Source organism: Gavialis gangeticus, unplaced genomic scaffold (assembly GCF_001723915.1).
Source record: "Gavialis gangeticus isolate Ggan-Ray unplaced genomic scaffold, GavGan_comp1, whole genome shotgun sequence".
NCBI lineage: Eukaryota > Metazoa > Chordata > Crocodylia > Gavialidae > Gavialis > Gavialis gangeticus.
Genome location: NW_017728994.1, coordinates 27,619,799 through 27,646,652, shown reverse-complemented (window position 1 = coordinate 27,646,652; position 26,854 = coordinate 27,619,799). Strand labels below are relative to the sequence as shown.

The 26,854-nt window shown below is 42.6% G+C and overlaps 1 protein-coding gene across 30 annotated transcripts in view; it reads right to left on the bottom strand.

The window, feature by feature from the left end:
* The window catches only part of SORBS1 (sorbin and SH3 domain containing 1), a 235,089-nt gene that overhangs the window by 55,748 nt on the left and 152,487 nt on the right, over positions 1-26,854 (bottom strand). For 17 of the 30 annotated variants that reach the window (XM_019502448.1, XM_019502446.1, XM_019502450.1 and 14 more), the window contains 8 exons: positions 24,043-24,873; positions 23,117-23,488; positions 19,185-19,332; positions 13,695-13,724; positions 7,875-8,050; positions 6,954-7,017; positions 5,011-5,085; positions 4,612-4,674 (listed from right to left, as the gene is read on the bottom strand). In XM_019502448.1, coding sequence (XP_019357993.1) covers positions 4,612-4,674; positions 5,011-5,085; positions 6,954-7,017; positions 7,875-8,050; positions 13,695-13,724; positions 19,185-19,332; positions 23,117-23,488; positions 24,043-24,873 — 1,759 coding nt within the window. The remainder of the gene's footprint in view (positions 1-4,611; positions 4,675-5,010; positions 5,086-6,953; positions 7,018-7,874; positions 8,051-13,694; positions 13,725-19,184; positions 19,333-23,116; positions 23,489-24,042; positions 24,874-26,854) is intronic. The other 13 variants (XM_019502461.1, XM_019502472.1, XM_019502475.1 and 10 more) reach the window with 6 other exon arrangements.

The following is a 26,854-nucleotide window of genomic DNA, read 5'->3' as shown; positions in this document are numbered from 1 at the left end:
CATATTCTTTTCTTCCAAATGCTTTTCACTGTTGTGTAATGCTATTATTTCAGCAGGCACAAAAACGGTTCTTTCTTCAGCAATACATTGCTAATTATAAATACTGTATACCCAGCTTATATTTTTACCATTTTTCCTAATAGTCTTTTTCATCCTTTCCCTTTCATGATGACAGTTTACACTTAAGGATCTGCAGGTGTTTTGGAGATGTACACAAGCTTCACAGGGGTAGTGCAGGATACTGTACTGCAACAAACTCTGTTCAAAGAACTCTGTGTTGAGGCTTGACAGTGTCCATGTGAAAAAGTAACTAAGAGGGTCTGCACAGAAAGGTAACATGAAAGCAACTAGAAATACAGGTTGGACAAGACAACTGGAAAAAAAGATGCTTCAAGAAATGTCACATGGATGTGATGGTGCTGATCGACTCTGTGGGGTAATTCCTGTCTGCCCTCTTTGGGAAGGATATCCAGTAAGCTACTAGATGCATTCACTCCTGATGGACCAAAGCATTTGGGCTCCCCACAGAACTGACCTGAACCTCTTATTCCTGACTTGAGCCAAGCCTTTATAAAAGGCTCTGAGAAACCTCCACATTTCAGCTCATTTGTTGAATTCTCTCTGTGAGCAACATGCTTAAGGCATCAGTGGCAGGTTTCATTTGAAACAGATGGTTAGTGACCGCAATGTAATTATAATAATCTTGAGTCTGCATAATGGTTATGATAAAACTTCAGACTAATTTCCATATTCCAAACCCAAATGACAGAAACCAGAAATGTAGGTCATTACCTGTTCCTAAATGAAATTCTTGAGAAAAGTGACTGTTATGCCCACATAAAAAGATGCACTTTTCTCTAGCTAGTATGATATTTGGCAACTCATAAAATTAGCTGTTCCTAAAAATGTAAGTGAACAAAAATCTAAAAATATCCCGTTAGCTAATTGCTTCTTGAGGATTCATTTAAGACTGACAGAATAATAATAAACATATTCACAATTTATGTGAAGGAAAATGCTAAAATTTATTGTAGATAACAATTCACACAATAAAAAATATACAAAAATGCATTTAGTTGTCTTTGCTTGTTTCTAGTAAACATGTTCTAATGAAATTATTTCTTTCATGCTTGTCATTTCCAAGTGTTTTACAAAGATTAGTAAGTACTGAAGCATACAGAGGTTGGGTGACTTGCTGAAGGTCACATGGGGATACCTCTATATCAGAGCTGTTCAGTTGGTAGATCTGTGGCCCCTGGGCTCTGTCCTGGCCACTGCTGCCCTTATCTCTCTGGTAGCAGCAACAGGAGTCTCATGGTTCACTCTCTCTCCTCTGGCTTCTTCTGCATGCCCCCAACCCAGGGTGCAGGACAGGGCATGAGGAGGCTGCATAGCCAACACACAGTGCTAGGGGAACTGGCTGCCTGGAGCACCCATGCGGTATGATGAAGTGTGGAAACCTGAAACTAGGTAGCTGAAGGTGAGGTGGGCTGCTGTGTCTCATCCAGCAGGAGGATGCTTATAGTGCCAGGGCAGGGAGGCAATGGGAGCTCCCATGGGTGCACATGGAATGCAGCCTGGGAAGCCCATGGTCCCTGCAGCACATGGCTTCTGTTGGTGCAGGCCATAGGGCACAGTTTCAAGCCACTTATAGCTGGACAGCCCTGGTCCACATCATAGCATAAAAAGCCATCAATGAGGCATTCCAGGGTCATCTCCAACAGCTACTTGCAAGCATATTAGAGGCAGAGGCCTCAAAAACAACCACAATGGGACACCCAAGAATGTGTCTACCAGTTATTCCCAGGTTTTCAGCATGCATGTAGCCATGTGGGGAAAGACACAGTCCGGAATGGCCAAGACGCCCCACTCCTGCAGAGCAGATATGTTCATAGAATGTCTGTAGAAAACCTGGAAATAGAATTCAGGTCTCTCGAGTCCTCATTCTGTACCCCAGCTTCAGGTGGGAATCCTTAGTTCACAGTTTCTGTATGCGACCCCTTTAGGATTTTTCTTTGTAGTTCTCGTAAAACTTATGGAAGTTAAAATTCTTCTGGGATGGGTGGCCCAAAACTTTGGATCCAAACATCCTCGGGCTCCTCAGGTATATAAGATCTGAGTCCAGACCTGAATTTTGGAAATGGCTCCTATCCTTGCAATAGTCTAGATCAAGGTGCCAGGGTGCCATAAGAACTTTTTAAAGGAGCCACAAGGTGCTCCACAATCTTAGCACTGTTAGGTGTGCAAACACCTACACAAGATTGACATGACAAACCCACAGATTTCAAACAGGAATTCATTGTTTCAAAAGCACTCTCAACTATGGTCTTGCTGAGTTTTTTGCCAGAAAAAAAAAATCGCTCTATTATTTTTCCATAATCAAAAAATGAGTGAAAGCTAAGAGCTGACATTTTCCAAGGGGTGCCATGAGTCTAACATGGGTGCCTTGAGTTTAAAAAAGGTTGAGAACTACTGGTCTAAATCAAATCCTTCACTCTAGATTGTTTGAAATCTGGATTCAGTTCAGAAGTTTCACCCCATCTCCATCCAAACCCTTCATGGCTGAGTACATTATTTGGAAGGTTTTCTAAGTATGAAAGAAAAGCTCTGAAGTTATGCCCATACTGCCTCCCATGCTTACTCAAGGGTCACAGCCTAGGAACATGCCGTGCTTACCTGCTCCTGATTCATAGATTCATAGATTTTGGGGGTCAGAAGAGACTTCAGTAGATCATCGCCCTAGGCAGGCAAGAGTTCTGGGGTCAGATGACCCCAGCCAGGTATACGTCCAGGCTTCTCTTACAGACCCCCAAGGTAGGGGAGAGCACCACCTCCCTTGGAAGCCCACTCCAGATTCTGGTTACCCTCACCATGAAGAAGTTCTTCTGATGTCTAGTCTAAATCTGCTCTCTGTCAGTTTTTGGCCATTGTTTCTAGTTACTCCAAGGGGCACCCTGGTAAACAGAGCATCTCCTATCCCTTGCTGCTCCACCCCCCTCCTGCCCCCCGTTGAATTTGTAGATGGCCATAAGATCACCTCTCAGCCTTCTCTTACAGAGGCTAAAGAGATCCAAGTCCCTCAATCTCTCCTCATAGGACCGTACCTGCTCAGTTCATGCCAAGCCTCAGAAATTAGGCAGCACAGCCAGCTGAGAGCAGCCCTAGGCTTTGCTACAGACTGAGTTGGAAGGAGTGGACAGATTATTTCTTGGTGGCAGTCTGGAGTCGATTCAGAGATCGCACAGACAAGCTCTGCATAGTCTAAACCTAACAAAATGAACCCAGTTCCTGTCACCATTTTGTATTCTCATGAAGAAAGAAGCCAAGCTGATCATAGAATTCCAAACCCAATTTGTATGGTATTAAGAAAATGACAAGTGTTTCACCCAATAATATTGCAACTAGCTAAAAAATAAGGGAACATATTAGATTAAATCAGTGCATCTATAAGTGAAAAGGAGCCATTTATGGGAATACATCCTCCTAATTTATTATCATCAGTGTCTACTACAAGCTACATTAGTTCTGCCAAGAGTAAAATGGGTCTACAAACTTCATTACAAAAAAAATAATCAAATCATCTTTGTAAAAGCCCTATGTCTACAAGTCAGTAAAGGGAGTGGTATGGGTCAATTAAAGGGAGTGGTACATGACCGGGGGAGTGATCATCTTTGACCAGGAAGGATCGCTGCTGCCGCCGCTTCCTGTTTGTTTGCATGTGCGTGTGCATGTGCACATGTGTATGCATGTGCACACATGTACATGCACACACACCTGTAAACAGACATGTATGAATATACATATAGGCATATACACACATATATAGGAGAATTTCTCACACTGGCTACTGCAACACTTTTGAAGCATGAGTGCAAAAGATTCTGGCTTGGGCTTGAATATTAAAGATATCCATTCAGCATTCACCCATGGAGAGGCTAAAATGATAGACAGAGGGATACTTTGGTTTGCTGATAACAAACCAAATTCTTTCCGTCCCTAGAAACACCACTGCACTGAATGCTAGCCCAGACCATAGTAACAAAACAAGACTTATACGTAAATTTAGAGAAAAAGACATTAAAAGCCTGATTCAAAGCCCCAGTAAAATCAGTGGGTGTCCTTCCAACAAACTTCAAAAGTCTTTGGAGTCAGGCCCTTATCTTGTGTTAATATTAAAAATGTGAGTGAAGATTAAAGGTATTTGTTGATCCTAAGGGAAATAAAAATGCAGTTAAATTCCATCTTTCAAAATACATTTTTTTGTATTTTTACATATAAGTCAGCATTCTAGGCAAGTTTTTACATGTAAGTCAGCATTCTAGGCAAGTTAAGTAACCACTGCACACGCATGGCTAGGTACAGTTCACTAAGCACATGAACCAAGCAAATCTCAAGAAACCAAGTATTGTAGCATTAGTCAGAGGCTAGTAAGAAAGCTGGAAGAACACTGCAAAGCCAGAAAGGCATCACACGATCAAGGCAATGCTTAGAGGGCAGCAAATTATTAGGAGGCAGCATAACACTCAGCGACCAGAAAAACTTGAGGGAGAAAATCAATGTACAAGGCAGAGGTTGTGCAGAAAAAAGGTATATATTATCCTTTACCGTTACCTTCAGATTTAGGGCTAGGAGTAGACGCAGGAAACTGGTATGTAGGAGAATAAGGATTGTGTTCTGCAGCAGAGAAAAGTAGTGGGTTTTGAGACTATCCACCATGAAGTGGAGGTACAATGCTGTTCCCAAATTTCCTATCACCATAAGCTTTTATTGTCTATTTTAATGATATGAGAGCACACTGGCATCTTACTTTCAACATATTAATAATGGGTTAGGAAGGATTAGGTCAGTTTATATATCACATAATAAGGCACACTGGGTGCAAATGAACTTCTGCCAAAAGTAATAAATGGATCATGGTAATTTAGTATCTGGATCTAGTTACTATTAAGGAGCTATAGTACAGTTAATTCAAACACAAGACAACAGATACTCTGGCTAAACTTGTGGTACCTTCGGGTTTTTGCTGGATTTCAGGAAGTTCAGGAAATTTGTAGGTAGGGCAATAAGGGTTTTCTTCAGGAGTGTCTAAGCAGAAGGAACACATTTTGGAAAAAGAACAGAGAGGAAAGATTTAAAGGGTAAAAAGGGTGAGATCAGAATGCATGCAAGCTGCCGAAGATCCTTCTCATGTCTGTGTTAGACCATGACAAATCTGTGGGCATGTCAATGGTTATCATGATGCACCCCAGCCACTTGGAAGGTAACGGAGTCAGTAGGAACTCCTGCTGCTCTGTAAGCATGCACCTCTACCATTTGCAGTGGAAAATATGTTAGCAGTACAGAGGCTATGACACACCGAGTAATTCTCAAATCAACCGAGCAGAAGACACTGGTTACATATACACTAGTCAACTCATCATAGTAGCATCTGAATCAGCAAATGCAAATCATCGTATGTTATTTTGTAGGCATCACGTTTCATTTAGTAAGTACAGCTTGAAACTCACTTGAATGTCAAGCCTTCTGCAAACCTGGATTGTTAATACATCTGAAGTCATTTCTCACAATGAAGACAGAATTGGAAAGTATCATGTTGTAGGGCATGCAAAAGTAATGGATTCATTGGTGATGCACTGTTAACCAGTCTACCAGTGCTCACCATAAATGTTGCTTTTGAAAGGTTTCAAGAATACTGAAAAATCAACATTCTGATCCAGAGACCGCTGAAGTCTAGGGAAATCTGATAGTATCATTAGCAGTTAAATTAGCGATAGGAATCTCTGCCTGCTCCAGTGGTTCTCAGCCTTTCCAGAGTCACAGCACCCTCCACAACTTTTCTGAATGTGGCATCACCCCTGGCTGAGAACCATCGTTGTACTGAACTTACCTCAGTAGTTCTCAACTGGGTGCTGCTGCCACTGCAGCCAGGTAAGCCCAGCCCAGGAAGGGCTATGGCATGCATGCGTTCTCCTGCCTCAGGCAGGAGAGCCAGCTCATACTGCCACGCTTTCCAGTCCAACCCTGCATGGTTTCTCAGAAACAGGGATATAGCAGGTGAAAATGTCCAGAGCACTTCTGTTTCCAGGAAGAGCATGGAGGAGGTAGGTCCCAGGGGTGGGGGTACAGATCAGGAAAAGCTACAGCATAAGCCAGTTCTTCTGCTACTTTAAAGTCATCAAAGAACCTAATGCAGAATGATTATGCACCTGTGCTGCAGTTCTGTACTCATGCCAGTTTTACTTGGCCACCACTGCTATGGCACCTGCATCACAGCACCCTTGATGGGGTCTTGTGGCACCCTGGTTGAGAACCACTGCTTTAGACATTAATGATGGCTTTAAACAGTAGCAAGGGAACCAAAGCAACCTGAATTCTGCTCTTAGTAGGAACATTTTTAAATCTCCAATTATTTTGTTTTCAAATATGTTTATTTGGAAATGCTGGACAATTTAATCCCCAAGAATATTTCGTATGGAAGAATTAAAAATAACGAAATGAGTTTTGCTTCCTAGCACCAATCTCTGAGAAGAGTCAAATGCCAATCTCCCTTCTTCAGGCCCACACCTGCACTCCATCTCACTGCTCTGAATGACTGATCTGCATTTGTTACAGCATAACCATGGCAATGTTTTTGAAATATATTCATGTAGACACCAGCCACAGCCTACACAACCAACCAGCTAATGGTTCGGGATCTCAAACAGTACTCTTCTTTGTTAGTGCTTTCAACAAAGTATTTCAATTCACCTTTTAGTGCGAGTCAGATCTCTCCCTGGGTTTATTAGTGTCTCTCCTTTGATTCTATCATTTTAAATGTCCTAGCTGGTTTCTACACTTCAGAATAAACACTGGTTAAAAATGAAAAGCTTCTATTCAATATCTAGTACAATGCTCCGCATAGGTAAAATACATGTTCTCAAGGTAGTTTGTTTAAAATATGCATGTTACAGTACCTTTTGTTAGCTTATGAATCTGTTTGAACATTGTCTTGTACCAATCCTTTGATCTGTCTGTGTTCTAAAGTAAAAGAAACAACACAGGTTTCAGTAAAACACAGGTATGAGCTCCACCAGGTTCTCAGTGGTTTAGGATTCTTTTAACAATACAAACCATTTAGCACCCTTCACTGTATTTTATTTATTTTTATTGACTAGAACCATTTGCAAGGTTGCACTAAAATCAGATGGGCGCAATACTGAAAAAGCTTCAGCAGTCAAGTAACTTCTCTCAGGCTTGTAGTCCTCTTATACCAAATAAAGCTACATGCACTGCTTCTGTTTCTTCCTTCTGTTTCTTCACAGTAGACGAGTGTCCTTGAAAGGTGAATTTTGTACAGTAGCTCATCAGGATAGAGTCCCAAATTCTGAAGCCTGGTCCTGCTATCTGCTATGTGCCCCAAATTTAGGGAGAAGAATTTTGGGTGCCTATCCCTTCCTGAGCTGAGATCCCCAAGAGTGATATAAACATTTCCAGATTTCTTTTATTCCAATTACAATCATTTTGGGGCCTAGGAAAATTTGACCCTACCAATAAATCTAGCATCCGCATGGTCCTTTACAGTGTCTGGGGTCCAAGCTTTGCAAACAAGGAACTATCCCATTATAAGAGAGTGAAAATGACCGACCTAATCTTATAAATGGCACAACGTGAAATGAGGTTTTGAAAATTATTTTACACATAGCACCTGAAGAGTTCATCAGAAACATAGGGAAGACTATAAACATAAAACGAACAGGGGACCATATTCTCTTTTCAGTCAGATCCATTCTCCTTAGTTTAAACAAAAGTTGCATAAGTCTAAAGGAAGACAGAATCGGCCCTCCTCAATTTTCATTTTGACCATGTGCCTATAAGTCAGTGTGTTGTTCTCTTACCCTTAGAGGAATGCCTATATCATCCACAGAGGCGTCGGCCATATACCGAGGACCACTAACAACTCGTCTCTTCTCCTCCATTGCTGGTTTCTCACTTCGAGTGATGTCCTGCACTGGCTTTTCCTGTATTAGCACAGAGTCTACTTTATCAGCAAGTGAACTGACTGGTACAGGATCTGGAAATGAAGGTTAGGTGGAGAGCAGTTAGCTTAATTCCCAAACAATTTATCATACCACTGTTTTATTAAGGCAAAACCCTTGGCAAAACATTGATGGGAGAGACTGTCACTGGTAACATGCGTCTATGGTCTGGATTGATGCAAAAGTTTGATGCAGCCAAGAATGGTCTGGAATAACATAGACACCTTGTGTTTTGGTTGTGTTCAAAGCTGGCTTCGGCATCAGACCTGTAAGGGAGCAAAAATGCTGCTGCTGCTTCCTTCACATCTAAAATAATTAACCTCCTTCCTAATATAACCCAACTCTTCAGTGCTTTGCAAACCTCTCTTTCCCCATCATTTCTGTCTACTGCACCAGCTTGCACAGCAGTAGTTCCCCACTTTTTGGGCAACCTATGCCAGTTTACCAGACTCAGATGCCCACTATTTCAACCAGTGCATGACACTGCAATTTCCAACTTAAATGGGGTTGGAAGTAAAATAAACTTTACTGTTCATTGGACTGGGCATGGCTAAACCAGCATAATGAATCATCCTTAAGCCAAAATCAGCCAACACCATATCAGTGGATACGGACCACTTGCTCTTCAAGAAGACACAATACCATCACAGCTCTATGCTCACACACACTGTGTTTGAGAATGGAGTTCTTAGCATTCTTCTCTATAGCATGAATGAGATGCTAACATAGTGCTGTTGTGGGAAACATGTTTTTTAGAAAAAGGCAAAGGTGTCTGGAAACACTAACATATATAATCAGGAACCAACATGCAGAATCCTGACCAGGTAACAATTAGATATTTAAAAACAGCATGAAATAAATACAACGAGGCTGGTCAAAAGGCTCTGGATATCTAATTCCCATCAAAACCCTGGGAGAAGGCAACCAGGTCCCCTAGACAGCTTTGACATTTACACCCTACAGACTGACAGAGGGTGGGTTTTGGTAGTGGACACAGTTTAATTCCTATTGAAGCATCTTACCCAGCATCATTGTTGCAGAAACAGAAAATATATGTACTGTAATGTGGCTTGATTACATGCATCTCACAGATATTTAATTTGTGTGGATCTGATCAGTGGGTCTTGAGCTCGGTCTACAAATAGTGTGGGTCTGTTTATATGCTCAGCTACATAGCCTGGCTTTTCAACTCAAGGTAGTTAACAGCTTCTGGTTTTTAATGTATGGCAATTCAGAATTTAATCTAAACCAGGATAAATAAAAAAATGTCCTCAAATTTTGAATCAGCCTGTAGTGCATGACTACAACCAATCTCCTCTGAGTACACAGCAGTTATGTCACTGAGAGGCTGGGCTACTTGCAAGCATTCTGGGTAACTCTAGCCAAATGCACCTGCCTTACTGCTGAAACAGCCCAGACATCTGTTCACTCCATCCACTAAGGGGTTAAGTGTCACAACCAACACAGGTGTAGAGAAGCATGCCCTCCTCACACAACACAAATACATTAGAGCAGGCTTTTCATCCCCCACTTTCTTATCTGGTCTCCAAATACCCATCTGTTTCAATCTAAGTCCCACATAGGTGGCCAGAGACGACAAACTCTTTCTCTCCCTTTCAGTGAATTCAGCAGAAATAAATTCTGCAAGAGCCATGAAATTTAAAAGAAAATTAAATCAACTAGTGCCTCTGGGTGTGGGTAGCTGTAGTTCAGAATGCTGTCTTGGCTTTAATGGCTCTGCCTAAGGTTGGCATGTGCTGGCAAGTGAAATTTAGGCTTAAGCAGTCTGTTATAGCATGACTATTTCTCACAGCAGCTTCTACAGTCTGGCTTCCCCTGACTTTAAAAGAGGACTGGTGGCTGTAACCAGTTATTGGAAATGACAAGTCAAAAAATCTGTTTCCCAAAAGCACTTCCTTCCATCCTTGGTCTCCTCCCCACCTTTCTCCATGTGTTCAGATAAGACAAAGGACCATCCAAACATTACCTAATTCTTCTTAATGCCCAGGGATAAGCAGTGTTTGTGCCAGATGCAGATGAGGACAGAAAGCCAGAATGTTCTTTAATTTTGGGTGCCCAGTATAAGATAAGGGCCTATTTTTCAGAGTTGCCAGGCACCAACTCCTTCCGAGTGCTCCCATGTAGGCACCTAACAGCTAGGACACTCATAATTAGAGACTAACTTTCCACACCTAAGTTTAATTAATTTGCTCAAGGCTACTGGACAGGTCAATGACGTGGCCAGGATTAGAACAGAGGTGTTTCTAGCTCACATCAGCCCTTCACATTTTATGCCTTTGAAGTATGTCTAGTTCCTTCAATATTCTCACATATGTTAACCCCTGCTACCGGGCACAACACCAATTTGGCAAGGAGCGGATGGATTGTTGGCTGCTTTGAAACTATGGTGTGCCATGTGGATCTGCAGCACAAAACTCATATACCTCAACACTTCAAGGTCTCCAGGACAGGATTTCACCACACGGATTCTGTGTAGCAGAAATGACCATGCTTTTAGAGTCTATCCCATCAAAGCTTTGCCAAGTCCTATCCTTGGTATTACAACACTGCATGCATCTTAGAGAGAAAGGAGACTCTTTATTTACATGCACATCACCACAGTGCCCAAAGCCATTACATTTGCATAAATCCGAAAGGGGTGGTTAGCAAAGGAAAGGATCGTGCGTAAAGCCAGCAGTGGCTGGACAGTACCCACAGCAAACACAATTCTGCATGGCAAAATTCCCTCTATTGGGTTTTTTTAGTTAGGTTTTCAATGCCCATCAAAATTCCTCCTTGGTTTTTTCTTTTGAAAAAAGCAGGAAGTTATTTATTAAATGGCAAGAACAGGGCAAGGCTAAAATAAATCACATATTCAGCATTTGTGTCCTAGGTCCTATCTCTGGGATCAGATATGCTTTCTCTTTTAGCTCTATTGTGCTCCTACCACAGAGGACCCTCTGTTCTATATTCAGCATTTACATTTTTGTTTGTAGTGCTTGGCCTGTTTCCTTGATCCAACTACTTGCTTCCTCTGAAAAACACAGTATGGGAAGACATGGTGAAAGTAGGCTATTCTTCTATGAGTCTGAAGACTAGAAGGAAGTGTTGAGGGTGTGTAAGGATATGAACTCTGGAAGAGATCTTAGCTTTTCCTCATCTCTCTCACAGCTTCTTGGAAAAAAAGCCTGTAAAATGATAGCAACAAGAGGCTGCTCTGGATCATCTCTTTCACTGTGAATGTTGGAAATGAAAGTCACGTGCCTGTGCTACAAAGGAGAAAATGGTTTGTCAATGCCTGTGCAATTCACTGGCAGCAAAGGTCACTGGGACAGGGATTGAGACTGGATTCTTATTAAAAGGCCTGAATGATCTTGTAACTGTTATAGTGTTACTTTTATGAAAGTTAAGATTATCAATAATTAAAATAATTATTTTTAATGAATTCTAAAATAAAGTAATTATTGTCATTAACAATTAAATGGCATGGTTCATGGTTTAAACACACAACCTCCAGGACTCAGGAAAGGCCAACTCTCTAAGCCCTCTTAACCTGTACTGGCTAATTCAGCACACACAGCCCACCTAAAGATGTGGGAAGGGGGGGGCACGCAAGGGGGGAGGTCTTCAGAATACCTTAAAGAAACAGACAAATTGACCTAGCCAGACTGATGGTCTCCTATTGCCATTCTTCTAATGAGATAAAGCATTAACTCTGAGGGCTGAGATATGATTTGGAGCTGGTTTGCACGAGACCAATCCCGCCTAAAGCTGTTAACGTGTTATTGGTGCAGTCAAAGGTTTGTGAATTCACCATGCTAGGCAATAAATGGGAACCTATATGGAACATATCAACTAACTAACCAAACAAACCAGGTGTTTTGGTCTGTTTTTCTTGCAGTGTATTTAACATTCATGAAAGGTTCTGGAATGATAACCTTAGAGAGAAAAGGCTTTTGTCCCACAGACTAGGGATGGCCTGGGAACACTGAAGCAAGGTCTAACTCTGTGCCAACATGCAACTGTCTCCCCAGGCAAAGTCTGAGGGCAGTTCAGTTTCCATGGCTCATTCAGCTATGGCCATTTTGCTACAACTGCCAACAAGGAAATCCATCTAGTGCCAAATACAATGTGCTTTTGTGGACAGGGGCACTTTACCTAGGAGGCAAACTAAAGCAATCATCTCCTTTCACTACTTGCCTCCCACAGCCATCTAAAATCAAAACAACCCAGAAGATCAATCAGCGTGAAACAAATTCCACCCTGACTTATTTACCATACAACAAAACTTCTGTAGGGTTGCAGAAAGTGCATGACAAGGGAGAATACGGCTCCAAGTTATTTGGAGCACGCCAACTACAGGGTATCCAGGCACCAGACAAAATGCTCCATATATCTTTTGAGCTATCCACTTTTGATAGAAACAGCATGTGGTCATCCAGCCACAGAGTTCTACTCATGTGATCAAGAGGATGTAAAAAAACAAGGGGCAGAGGAGACAGACGGCCAGGTCCACATTATTGTTGTTCCAAGGCTTCTCTCCATTATTCCAGATTAGGGATCATTTGGGCTGGAATAAAAGGTAAACAGAAATAGTCCACAAAGCTGGGAGGATTTCCAAATGTTTCCAGTTGAGAAATTAAAAATGTTCCTCACCATGAAGGGAAACACCTGGAGAAAGAGTGAACTGAGAGGAAATCTGTCTCTGAACTTGCAGCCAAGAAATAAAATCAGAGCCTGCAGGTGTCTATATGGATACCAACTCTACTGGGGAAAAAAAAAAAAGACATGCATGTGAACTATTACACTGCTTGATGTCACCTAACCAGGCAGTGTAACCTTGTCACAGACATCAGGGCTGCAAGTCTGCCCCTGCAAGTTGGTGAGTGCCTCCTAACTACAGCAGGGTTTGAAGTGCTTTAGGACCCTTAAGAAGAAGGCCAAGAGCAAGAAAGACCCACAATCCCAAATTTATATACTGGGGGGCTGCATGCTGACTGCTAACTCGCTTGCACTCTCTCTCTTTCTTTTCCTCTTTTCTCCCTTGTTTCAGTGATTAACACTTGAAGTTGAATAGGTAATCTACCACTCTCTCTGTTCCCATAGCCTACTACTGAGTCTATGCCAGAACCAGCAGGAGAAATAGAACAGGAATTTGCAGCCCTGCTGAGAGACCACACAGGGGAAATGGCATGTGCATTCAGTTTTATTGCGAGTTGTGTTACACTCAGCCTTCTTACTAAAGCCTCAGCTCCCAGAGTCCTGTGATTACATGTGATTGTAGTTTTCTTCTTTTTTTTAAGGGGAAAACATGTCTCAAGTATTTTTAAAGGCTCAAAAAGCAGAAGGCAAGCAAGGGACTGAAAAGCTTTTTTAAAAATATAATAATTTTGACATTTCTTTTTAAAAATTAATCAACTTCGTAATTTGATTAGTGGTTTTGGAATACTTGCAGGTGACTGAATTAGTGAGGGGGCCTGCTTGTGACTGCATTTCCATCGTTCTGAGGCTCAGCAGAAGCTGTTGAGCTGGGGGATACATTTGTTTCACGAAATTCAGCTTATTGCCTTGCAGTTACCAAGAAGTGTGTTTGCTAAAGGTACTTTGCAAGCTAACAAAGTAGCTGCTTTGCTCCAGCAGAGGCAGCAGCTGGGGAGTGGCAGACCTTGTGCTTCATACCTGCCAGGCTACTAAGCCTTTTTTGCTGTTCTGTGGTAGAGAGGGAAAACAAGAATACAAAACAAGTGGGTGAGACAGAGAGCAACTGCCTTGCTGCTGTGCTTCTGACAGGCAAGAAATATGCTGTACATCAAATAGCTGAAGCTACTGAAGTGGATCCATTTTGAAATACCCTGCCAAAGTGACAAACCCACAGCATCCTCTCCAAACAGCAGACTGCAGAATTATGTTGCAGTCTTATGATGCACAGTGACTAAATACATTTGCAAAGAGCAAGTATCTTTATGTCCAAGAAGGAAAAAGCTAAATAGAAGGCAATTTAAAAATAACCATAAAGATAACTTAGTGTCAAACAATCCAACACATAATGCTCAGTTGGTATCAATATGAAAATGATATTATCATTCAATAATAATACTGTAGATTCATAGACATTAGGGCTGGAAGGGACCTCGGAAGATCATCGAGTCCAGCCTGAAGGCAGGAAGTCAGCTGGGGTAATAGGATCCAGCAAGATAAGCATCCAATTTACTCTTGAAGGTGTTCAGTGTAGGTGCTTGAACCACCTCAGATGGCAGGCTATTCCAGATCTTGGGGGCTTGGACAGTAAAGAAATTCTTCCTTATGTCCAGCCTGAAACCGTCTTGTAGTAGTTTATAACTGTTCAACCTCATCATCCCTTGGGGCACTCTGGTGAACAAACATTCCCCCAGATACTGGTGGTCACCCCTGATAAACTTATAGGTGGCCATCAGATCACCCCTGACCCTGCACTTTTCCAGGCTAAAGAGCCTGGAAATTAATGCATATCCAATGTCTTTGAGGCAAGGATTGCAAAGTGCTTTGTGATCACCTAGACGCACAATAGCTCACTGCGTTATGGAACCCATGATTATTCTGATTCTACATATAGATAAACAGACATAGATCTGACCAACATTTTCAGAAAGGTCTACTCATTTTACGTGCCTCCATTTCTGAGTTCCCAGCATGAGACCCTTGAGATGTCTTATACTGGCCACATACAAATGGCGGAACTCAAAACAATTGGTAGACACTTGCCACAAACATTTATTTAAGTAACTCACTAAGTCACATAGTGAGCTAGCAACAGAGCTGGTAACAGAACCCAGGAGTCCTAGCTCACAGTCCCCTGTTCTAACCACTAGACAATACGTTTTTCTTTTCTTTTTTTAAACAGCTAGTGCATTCACTCGAAGTACATGGGGTGTTTCAAAAGACATGTTTTATGCACAAAAGATATCATTTTGCTTGGAAGTACATGTGGTGAATTCCTGGAATGTTAAAGCTTTAAAGAATTGAACACTGTTGTTTTTGATTATAAAACACTTAGAACATGAGGAAAGCAGAACTTTCTAGGGGAAAGTCAATACCTTAGTTATGGCAGTATTGTACTCAAAATGCATGGTCTGACTGTTCCCTAGCAGCAATAACCCAATACCTCACTGGAAAATTACTGCACTTTGGGGATGCTTCATTACCCATGGTTTTCACTCTCATCCTCCATGCAATTCTGCAGTATGCAACAGTCCATTAGATGTATACTGAATAGTCAGAATTCTCTATGTATTGTGTGCAAAGTGGAGCTACTCACCATGGATGAAATTTCTCTTCCCTGAGCGCAGCCCTCTCTGCATGGATGGATGCTGTCCGCAGGTGTTTCATGAGCCTTGTCTCCTAACCCACACTACTTCCTGCCCCCACCCTCCACCAATGGAAAGCTGCCCAGGAGCATCACTTTGAATTCCACTAGCTTACAGAAATAACCAGTAAGCACCAAGAGAAAAAGAAAGGGCTTCAGACAGAGATGACTGCACTTGATAGGGGAAATGGGAATCAAGCTACTTACTACAAAGTTTCCTCTTCTGAATTGGGTTTCAAGTAAGGAAGGGTAGATTCATACATGTGTTATAACACATAACAGAAGACGAGTGCTGGACTTAGCCATCAAACAGAGGGTTTCTGCTGCAGAAATTAATGCCTTTGTTTAGTAATTATGCAGGTCTTCTGAGACAGGTGGTTCAAAAAAAGGGAGAGCTTGAGAAATGTTTGCTCATTTCTCCTGTGAGAAAAAGAATATACACTGGGTAAATTACCTCTAGTGGAACAAAAGGGTGCTTTATGCATAATATAGAGGAAAGGAGGTTTCCTCTATATTAGCTTTTCTGACAGTAGCTGAAGTAAAGAAGTTGGAGGAAAGGGAGGTACAGGTTGGTCCATTTTTCTGTATTACAGAAGCCACAGAGTAGACACAATCACATGAGATAAGGTGTTTCCATGCTTATTCAAATGTTTGAAGGCTGTCAGCAAAACCAAAAGGGCCTGCCAGTTGTCCAGAGCATGCATGAAAAGATTAAAGTACCTGCCAGCAAGAATGAAGAACTCATTAATTATAGATGCTTTCAGAGCTCCCAGAAGGGTGCTGAAAGAGAAATATTCAAATCAATTTTCTTAAAAATCCTTACTGTCCTGTGAACAAAGGAAGAAAGAAGACAAGATATTCTGGAAGAGGTATGAGGTACAGTTTCAGTTTTGTGGAACTGTACCACCTTCACTGAAAAGAGTGGGGCTGAACAGTTTGGCAGGCCTGTATTTCAGTAGAGAGAAAGCTGGTCTTATATAAAACAAGTTGGCTAAGCTAAGCAGAAAGATGTAAAACTAGCCACAGAATGGGAGAATGAAGAGAGGGAGTTGTTTCAGAGTCACTGACAAATAAGAAGCAAGTGATGCTTATGGACTAATGTTCTTACTGATTAAGCACAAGATTTGATATGGGAGCAGACTCCTCTACAAACCACTCAATCACACAAGCAAACTGTATGACTGACCCCTAAATCAATCATGCGTAGGGGGAAAAAAAGCTGCAATATCACAAAGCTTTCCATCTGAGTGACATGCTGCCAATACCAAACTACCTCTGAAATTTCCTAACTGAAAAAGTACTGAAGCCAACCTGAGGGAATTCTGTATTAAACCTCATCTTGAAAGATAAAGAGGAATTGCTCTTGGGAGTAAACAGTGTTTTTTTAGATTCAGGCGACTATGACTTTATTGACTTTCTTCTGTTTGTACATAAGAAATGTAATTACGTTCAAACCAGTAATATATGTAGTGCTTTTAAAGGGCCAATTTCACCAAGTTGCAAACAAAGTTTCACCAAGTAAGTACTTTCACCAACATTCACAAAATAAGAAAAATTGGCCAGAAGAAACAATTTAAGCAGAAAGCATGAAAGATGATTAAGAACCGTTTGAGAACCTTCTACTAAGTGACCAAGAAGCCACAATCCCATTATTTGAGAAAGAAGATTGTGCTGGTTAAAATACCACCAACCTGGCTGGTGATAAGGGAAAGCACTTATTAAAAATAACCTCAACATACTGTACAAGAAATGGAAAAAAAGAAATTGATAGCACTGAGTGTAAATTAGTTGGTAGGAAGTGTAGAAAACTGACAATAAACCAAAAGGATGCAAAGAGAAATGGGGACTAGAAACGTGATAATAGATGGTTTTTCTATCTAGTGTGGAAAAATCTAATAAGAACAAATGTCTGAAGGCTGAAACCGAATACATTTAAGGGAGAGAGAAAGCACCAGATTTTAACCCATTGAGACAAATTATACCCAGGGTTGTGGTGGATTTCTCCATCACTGGAAGTTTAAGTCAATTTTTATACTTTTCTGAAGTTCTGCTCTAGTTCAAGCACAATCAACGTAGATTTTTACGTAGAATTAATACAAGAAAGTCCTGTGACCCATGTTAGGCAGATTACACAATTACAATGATCCTTTCTGGCCTTAAAAATTATGGAAGAAAATTTCTGTGCAGCAAAGACACTTAAATAAACCACATGAACTACAAATAACAAACAAGGTTTATAAAAATCAAAGGCCAATCTTGCTAAAGGGAAAGGGTGTGCAGCTCAAAAAACTGTAATAGCTGAAACCTACCTTGAATCATACCTGCTCATCTAAAAGCAGCTGAAAGATTCTGAAATCTGGCTGCTTGTTTGAGGCACCTACAGCAATCTAAAACTGGCATTCGGAAGCATGTAGCAAGGATGCTTCAAGCTCCAGAAGGAGGGAAAAGTACTTATGGCCCCCTTTTGCCCAGGAGGGAAACAAGAGCCGAGTGCTGCTTCACAGCTTTCTCATCTGTCCAGCCAAGACAGTCAAGTTACATCCCACTGAGGACAAGTTAAAAGCAATGCTTTCCATAAAGGGAGAAGGCTCTAAATAGCTACTAAAACAGATTCCAGCTGGAACAGGGAGTATCATCCCAGTTGTCAGCAATAGGTTTATTTAATTGTGCTCAAGAAGTGAACTGCAGTCACTCACTGTGGGGCCAAAGACAGAAATCAGCTTTAGAAGAACTGATTGAAACATTTCAGGAGTGTGAAGGAAACTGACCTGGGAGCAGCTGCTATCAGGCAAAGAATGGCCTCAGTCCCTACTGAGTGATCTTTGATTTTCTGGATAAAAGGCAGATACTAACATCCTCAGAAGAGCCCTTCCATGGAGTCTGAGAGACTCAGATGTCCATATCCCATTGGAATTCAATGGGCATTGGGAACTACCCTTCATTAAGCTCTTTGAAACATACCAGTACCAACTAATACAAATGAGGCCAGGTTAACGTCATGCAGAAGGAAAGAGGAGAGGGAGCAAAGTGTCTCTAACTCCAAGGATGTGCGTACAATACCTATCCATTCAGAGGGAGCTGATCTGAGGAGGGAAAGGCTTTGATCTGTAATTAGAGATGAGCTCAAACAAGGAAATTCAGATCCTGATCAAAGTTCCCTAAGAGTTTAAGGGATGCTGTATTCTGGGGTTTCAATGCATCTAGTTCAAGAGATAGGGATGAGTTGGAAGTTAAATCCCGATCACCACCGCCCCCCCGCCACCAACCTCTAGGGTATTTTGTAATCCAAGGTTTCCATTTGGGCTCTGCTATTTATTAATATGATGTATTATACCAAGTCTGTGGGCACGCAGGAGGACACTTCTATCAGGGTGCTGCTGGCCACAGCCACTCATACCAGCACAAAGGCAGCAACAGGGAGAAAACCCACACACTTCTGTTTCCAGAGTCTGTGCTCTATTGTCTTAGAGCAGTACAGAGACTATGACAATAGCTATGATTTTGTCATGGAGTCACAGAGGACACAAACCAGGAGCTTAAAAAAAAATCTTTGATTCTCATGCTGCACTCTGCAACTCAGTCAGAGATCACAGGAGATGTAGTTCAGTCACAGATGTTGGTTTACGGGAAAGAATGGGGGCATAAACCCTCCAGACCACCACTGTTTCCAATGTACACAGAAGTGAAATGCACTGACATTTTTAGCTATTTCCAAAACTACTGCTATTGTTCTGCATTTCTCTAGTTCAGTACATTATACTTCAACAGCTGTCTAAATTCAAATTACCCAGAGCTATGGGAAAAGATATAACTGCAGGGCTCCTTACCTCTGTTGTGCTGCAAGAGGACGATGGTAGGATTGACAATGGTAGTGGAAGGATACACAGAGGAAGGCTTGCTGATTGATGTTAAAGAGCTTTGGTGTTCACTGCCAAAACTAGGTTGGGAAACTTCATTTAGCACAGGACCTGGGTCCTGAAAATGAGAGGACAAGTTATTATTGTTGTGTCCATGTGCCACTACATACGGGTGTTTCTGGAAAAAGTAATTGTACAAAGAATAAGAAATATATGATAGCAAATTTTAGCAGAAGGCATAAGCACAGAATGTTACCTAGACCTTTAACATGCTCCTTACCCTGTTAATTCCAATTAGTATATTAAGGAACAGCTATTATTCTTCTGCACTGGGTTTCTCCACCCAAGAAGAGTTGTCACTGAATTCAGTCATCATGACATACAAAGCATACACTTGGGGGCAGGAATGAGCTGGTACTCTGACTGTGTGGGGGAAATACACACAAATGCACATGTGTGCGTGCACGCACACACTTTCTAAAGCAGTATTCCTCTCACAGCAAGTAGTAAGACATACAAACTCATGCGATTCTGAGTGAAACCCAATTACAGCAGCTGGCTTTGTAAAGAAGATCAGAAAAATAAGTTTAGTGCCATTGCTTAAGAGACATTAGACAGTGTGACACGAGCCCAACCAGAACTATGCAAAAAAACAGGTGGAGAGTAACCAATAGGACACTAGCAAGAAAGGTATACAACACGGCCTTATGGCTCAAGCCTCATCTGAGCTATGCTCTCCCCACAAGGCAGCCAGCTCCCTTTTAATCTTTCTTTTAAATCAACCCTGGTATCACAGCAGAGAAATCTGTACCACTGAAGTAAAGGCTGTGTGGGCATAGGGATTTTAGACAGAGGCTAAACCTGGAAATGCTCATGCAAGGTGCATCAGGAGCACCAAGGTTTGTTAGCAGGAGAGGGGGGATGGGGAGACATAAACAAAATGCCAGTTTCGATATTTAGCATGACATTTTTTTCCAAAGCTGCTCATGTGATGGAGATAGGTATGTCCCATTTAAAGTAATGGAAAATGAGCTCCCAAAAAGACAACAACATTTATTTCTACAATACCACTGTCAAACTGAAATACTCCAGGCCACCAGCTGTCATTCCTTAATGACAGAGGACCAATAACCAAAGCTCCAAGCCACAGCAGCCTGTTGCTGTTGGCTTTGTCTTGGTTCAATTACAGGGCACTAGCATTCTTGCCATGGGCACCCCATTGAGTTTCATGGCTCTATGAGTAAAAAGTGCCCGCAGGATGTGGCACTAACTTACCTCAAGATAGGGCCTGGTCGCATATAATTCAGAGATTGTTTATGATCAGGCTACATCATTAGCAAAACAATAATCTACAATCAGATTCACTTAAACCAGAGAAGTAGCTCTGGAGGCAGCTATTCAGCTCCACCGGTCAAGGGGCTACTGCACCTAACCATTCCATGAAGATAAAAAGGGACATTACTGTTCAACAGCCTAAAAAAAATGAGAGCTTCTAACACTCTCCAAGGGGTAGAGCCATTCTACTTTCATGGCTATGAAGATATCTCAGGCAGGAGAACCAAAGCAAAGTTTTGTGGGGGAAGGGGAATGATTCAACAGCCCAACACAGCAGACACCTGCCATGGACCAGGTGAGCTTGTCACGGTATATGCAATCCACAGAGAGCGAGTGAGGTGTGCAGCAAGAATAGGCTGAGCCTGAAAAGGTGAATGACCATAGCAGAAGTACAGTGGGCTCAATAAAACATTGTGATAGTTTCACAGCCAAACACACAGACCCAACCAAGAATCTGGGAAACTCTGAGAAGTCCTGTTCACCTAACTTTGTTCCTACTAAAGTCAGGTGGAATAAAACTTGGACTGGCAAATGCAAAATGTCTTAGAAGCCTATGCACTACTGAATCTTGCTGGGACTTAGGATCCAATGCCATGTAGGTGCTTAAGATTTCACAATGATAAAAATCTTATCAACCACAGTGGGAGCAGAATTAAGCTAATACTGAGGACTCCTGAAAGTGCCACTTTCTTATTTCTTTCCATTTCCCATGTGTCTACTATTGCTTCCAGGACCAGCCAAGAGCAGGGAAATCATCCTCATGAGAAAAGTAATTTTACTGGCATTCTAAGCCAGGAGGTACAAGAAATGCAATAGGAGGATAGTGCTTGTGAATAGAAGTGAATCCAGGATTTTAAAATGGTGCAGGAGCAGCAACCACCGCTGCAAGGGTGACTGCACCCCTGCTCCAGTCTCCTCCTTTCCATCCTCTCCACTGGGGCAGGCAGACCAAGTCCCAGGGCAACAGCTAGGGATTTCAAGTCCCAAAAAAGCTAAGCATTACCCCTCCGTTCCCCTCCATGCTCAGAGGCACATCTCATCTCTCTGTACCCTCCTCAACCTACCACTGCTAGTATCCCCACTCACCATGTTATCCTGGAGGTGAGGGGAACTCCTGTTCCACTCCAGCCATGCTGTGCAGGGCCTGGGCTCAGTCTAGGACAGCAGCAGTGGTGAGCAGGCAGGTTCCCTTCTCCATGCCTGCTCCTAGGCTGGAAGGAACAGCCAGTGGGGAGCAGGCCAGGAAAAGTAACCCACCTCCACCTACCCACCATTACCACTGCTGCCTTGGGATGAGCCCAGGCCCTGCCCAGCCCAGCTGGAGAAAGGCCTATTTGTTACTTTAGAGGGATTCTGAGCCATTGCCCACTAAGAAATGCTATAAGCCTCCCTTAAAAAGCAACAACTAATTGCTTGGGACAACTGAAACAACAGGTTGGGAGTGGAGGTCAAATGTTTATAACTAGTGCACCAAGGGGGAGACACTGAGCAGAGAACACTGGACAGTGCCTAGTGGTCCTTGAACTCCTCTCTCCCCCAGGACACTGAGGACACTGTCAGTGGCAGATGACAGTGGAGAACAGGAAGGGAAGGGAGGGGAATGGACATGTCTCTAGGTATGGAAGGGAAGGTAGGGGGAATGCTTACCTTCTTGGGGACTTAAAGTCCTATGCTGCTGCTCTTGCCATGTGACCAGAAAGCACTGCACGGTTAAACCCCTGTACCCCTGTCCATGAGATTTCCATTACAAAGAGGCACATTCAGGAAAGTATCCAACCCATTGGAATTTTTTATTTTTTTTTAGCTCAAATTTCTCCCTTCTGAAAAGGTCAGCGGATTTAAAGACAAAATAAATCAACACAAAAAGCATGGCAAGCTGCTTTAAAACTGTGAGAATATTGAGAAATTTAAAGAATGCAACAGGTGCATAATCCAAATTTTGGGAACATGTTCTCCCTAATCCCTCAGTACCTACAGGCACGCAAGAGTTTCAGATGAGTAAATGATATTCTGATCTGCCGGTCAATATGCATTAACACCAATCTTCAGGTAACATCAAGACCCTTCATTTCCATGTGGGACAGAGTGCCAGCTTAACCTTTAATTGCCTCACTTTTCTCTGCCTTGCATGTTACTTATACACGATTGGAGGGTGCTGCCAAGAGGCCACTTAGATCAGCTAGTTGGAATATGAGCAGCAGGTGCTATTTCTTTCCAACAAGAGGTATAAATAACATGCATAGTACATGGCTCTGAGCAAATACTGGTTAAAACCAAAGGCCTGTATTTCTGCACTTCTGTAGAGTGCAGGGCAGGGGTGAAGAGAGAGACTGTAGAATGATGGGGGAGTAAAAAACCCCCAAAAGAATTGTAAAGTCCCAAGCAGGGTAAGGCAGGCAACATACATGCAACTAGGAGAAGAACATACAAAATTTTCAGTTGTCATGCTGCTGACAAGAAGCTAGCTGGTGCCCCTCTTTCAAATTTTAGTATGCCAAGGAGAAAGTCATTTTAATCTGAGAATGTAAGTTTAGGAAAGGTGCAAGGAGGGTACACAGTGAGCTTACTGTATGTGAAGTGACTCCAGTGATTTCAGGCTCCAAGCTTCTGTGCAAAGCCTCTGTGACTGGAGGGACCAATGGAGGTGGTGGTGAGAATGATGGCAGTTTCGGGCAAACTGGGGGCAAGATGCCAGATGAAGTGGGTGGTTGGTGATGGTGGGGGCCCCTCTGCAGGTGAGGGGGAATGAAATCATCTAGTGTCGGAAAAGTCAGAGGTGAGCCAGGAGGAACGGTCTCAGGGAAGATGGTGCCTTGCCCAAAAGATACCAGAGGTGGTGGTGGAGTGCTGGAGCTGCCTTCTTGCTCTCTGTCTGTATTAACCTGGAGGAGTGGGACTACTATAACCCCAGGCTGAGCTGTGGTAATGCCAAATGCATCCTGTAGAAAACAAGGTGTTGTTATGCAATGGGGAAAATCCATAATCCACAGTACTGCAGCCACATAGTAACATGCAAGGATTCACCCAAAACAAAAGTAGTTTTAGCCGACAGTCTTTCCTCAGAGAGCACATTCTTCAGCAGTAGAGTGGCCTAGGGGCCAGTCTCTGTAAACATATGGGATAATTCACACAACTTCTGTTCCCTGTCCTTTTATTTGCAATCCAGATTTTATCAAACCAAATATCTACCCTCTCCTGTCACTTGAGGACAGCTAACTAGGTTATTGAAGCATTTGCTACTTTTGTGCCTACCTAAAATAGAAATATTTCACATAACCCAAGCCCACCAACTTTAGCCTATGAACAGCACACAAACACAAACAAAGATACCAATATTTTGAGAGAAGTTAGAAGTTATTGGAGAAGATACCACAAGATTCAGGTCGCACAAGATCCAACCATGTGCAGAAATTAGGAAGGAGGTACAGCATTAAGGGATACTCCAATGAACTGGAGAGCCAAAAGAAAACAAGATTATGGAGAAGACATGTACCATTTTGCGTCCCTTCGCCTTGTATTGTTGCTGCTGCTGCTGCTGTTGCTGTGGTGTAAGGTACAGCTCTTTTCTCATCCTGTTTTCACTGCCAGCCGTATTCTGGGACTCTATCGCTCCTTCCCTCACAGTTTGAGGAGGTGGCAATTGAGTTCTGGAGGGATGGCTTGCACCATAGCTAACTGCGTCTTTACTGAGGACAATGTTAAAGTACGGCCTGGGAGGGATAGGAGGAGGAGGAGGAGGAGGAAGAGATTTTCCAGTATCTGTTACAGAGGAAATAATGTTGGTGGCTAGTGCTCGAGTGACCTCAGCTCCCAAACCGGTGCTGTCTGTTTGGTCATGTGCAATGCTGGTGGGATTTTCAGATGCGTCCGAGCAAGTGCTGTTAGATAAACAAGCTACATATAGACTGCTGACCTTTTTATTTGCTTTCGTCTCATGACTGGAATTCATTCCAGCTGTACTACTGGGATCTGCCCTGGCAGTGCTTTGTTGTTTGGATGATGCGCCTGATAACAAGCAGCTACTTCCCAAAAGCGACTGACCAGCATGCATCGCATCCTTGGGGGTCAAACCAATTGCAGGGAGGGGATGCCCAGCTGGATAGCCTTGCTTCCCACTGGGGATTGTCCCAAAAGGTGTAGGTGATGAGGTGTAATACTTCCTACTGGTACTCGGTGACGCACACTGTGTGTAAGGCTTAGGTGCATTCAGGTACACACAATCCATGATGGGCACTGGCAACAGGTTGGTTACTTTAGTGTCAGTGCAAGGACGCCATGCAAAGCTTTCCTCTTTTGGAAGAGGAGGACGGGGAGGAGAAAGGGGCTGTCCAGGCAGATTCAAGTGGGAAGGGGAAAGGAAATCAGCCAAATAAAAGGAAAAAGGGGAGGGGGGGAAGAAACATTGAAAGAATGAAGTTGGTCATTAGATTTGGGTTAACAGGATTTAATGCAGTGAGAACAAAAAGCTAACACAGTATCTTCAAGTCCAGCACACAACTTACTCTCTCCCGTTGCTGCTCCCTGAGATAAGTGACAGGGTATCCAGCTTTCAAGCCCCAACCTATACAGTGTGTCTCAATTCTTTCAGGAGTCAAGAGGGAAGCTGGAACAATCAAGATCCTAAAATTCCCTGGGACCTTTGGGGAAGCTCGGACACAGATCTGAATATAAGCAATGATCCCTCTGTCCCCGACTCAAATACTTGAGGACGTTTGACTCTAGAAGAGAATCCAAAATCATCTGCCCAGGGCCATCTTTACTGTGCACTAAGCAAAGTGCTGAGAAATGGTTTAGAATGTCATACAGAAATTCATATGCAGATGCAAAACCCGACCACAGTGATATGCTGCATTGTGCACATTCCATTACACAGAGAAAAATTAAATAAAAAGCCATCCTTTATTTTCACTGGAGGTTGACACGCCAGTTCCCTTCCAAAAAAGATCCCTGGTCCTCAAACTGCTTTCAGAAAACCTGCATAGTATTAATCTACTGAGGAATTGGGTTCCTAAGAAATTGTCTTTAGAGTGAAACTTGCTGAGAGCAAATCCTTGTGTCTAGTTAAGCAAAACAAAAGTCCTCAATGGTTCCCCCCTCCACTGCAGTGTATTAGATTGTAATTCCAGTGCAACATGCAGGCTGCAACCCCAATTACAGTCAATCTTTGCTCACAGCCATATTGTTCGGTAGCAAAATGAGTGACTTTACTGCATGGAAGTTTTATTACATTTATTGCTTCATTGCAAATGACTGAAAAACGATAATCTCTGAGAAGACAAATGACTAAAATGTCAGCCTTAAGAACAGTAATTTCCTACATGCTTACAAGTTAACCCACAGGAGATGGGGAAAGATAGATTTTATGTACATAGCCCCATCACTGTAGGCATACATTTGCCAGGGCAGTGGTAAAATGGCAGGGATAAAAAAGGAAAAGAATGTTTTAACAGCCCTAAATTTCCAAACCATGAAAAATGTTCTCCTTTGAAGTTCATCTCCCCCAGGCAGCTTTGGGCCACAAACTACTCTGGCGTATACTGCCACAGATCTAGGGTTACTCCATTGATTTTGGGGAAACTGAGGCTTTCCTTCTTCATCCTAACACTGATATGATTGGCAGAGGCACTCAAGCCCCTTCCTCTCCAACCTTGTCTGCCTTCCTGCCTGCCCAGCACCACCACCCTTGCCTGCCTGCCCAGCTACCCCCAACACCCCCAATTTAAAAGAGCTGGAAAGTTGATGATAGAGTGTTTTCTGCAACAAGCCCTTTGATCTGGCAGAAACTTCTGCACTGGTTAGAAATGATGCGACCCTATGGATCTTATTCTTAGCCTCAGCCTAGGAAAATACCACTGTGTTCTCAATACTGAAGCATAACAAGTTGCTGGTAAATGCTAACTTGTTAATAGCAACAGCTGTACTCCTGATTTACACCCACATACATTATAGCTGCATTTGCCCCCTTTGCTTTTTGGAGTAGTGTAACTTATCAAGACTTATCTGTAAGAAGTACTCTGCGAAGCTAGAACTGAGCTATCCTTGTTCATTTACATGCTCAGTTAACTGACTGCGAAACAGCTGCCCATCTTATGCAGTAAGTGGCTCTCTCCTATAACACGCTTGCTTCTGGTGCTGTTGGCTGAGTGGTGCTTTTTATCTTCCACTTAAAATTTCAGGCACGGTGTCTGTCTGCAGCTTCACCAAGAGCCATTAGTGATTAAAGCAGTCACCCTGAACTGGGGAAAAGGTTTTAATAGGGGTCCATTTCACACTTAGCAGAGCAGTAACAGATGTCAAGAAAGCAG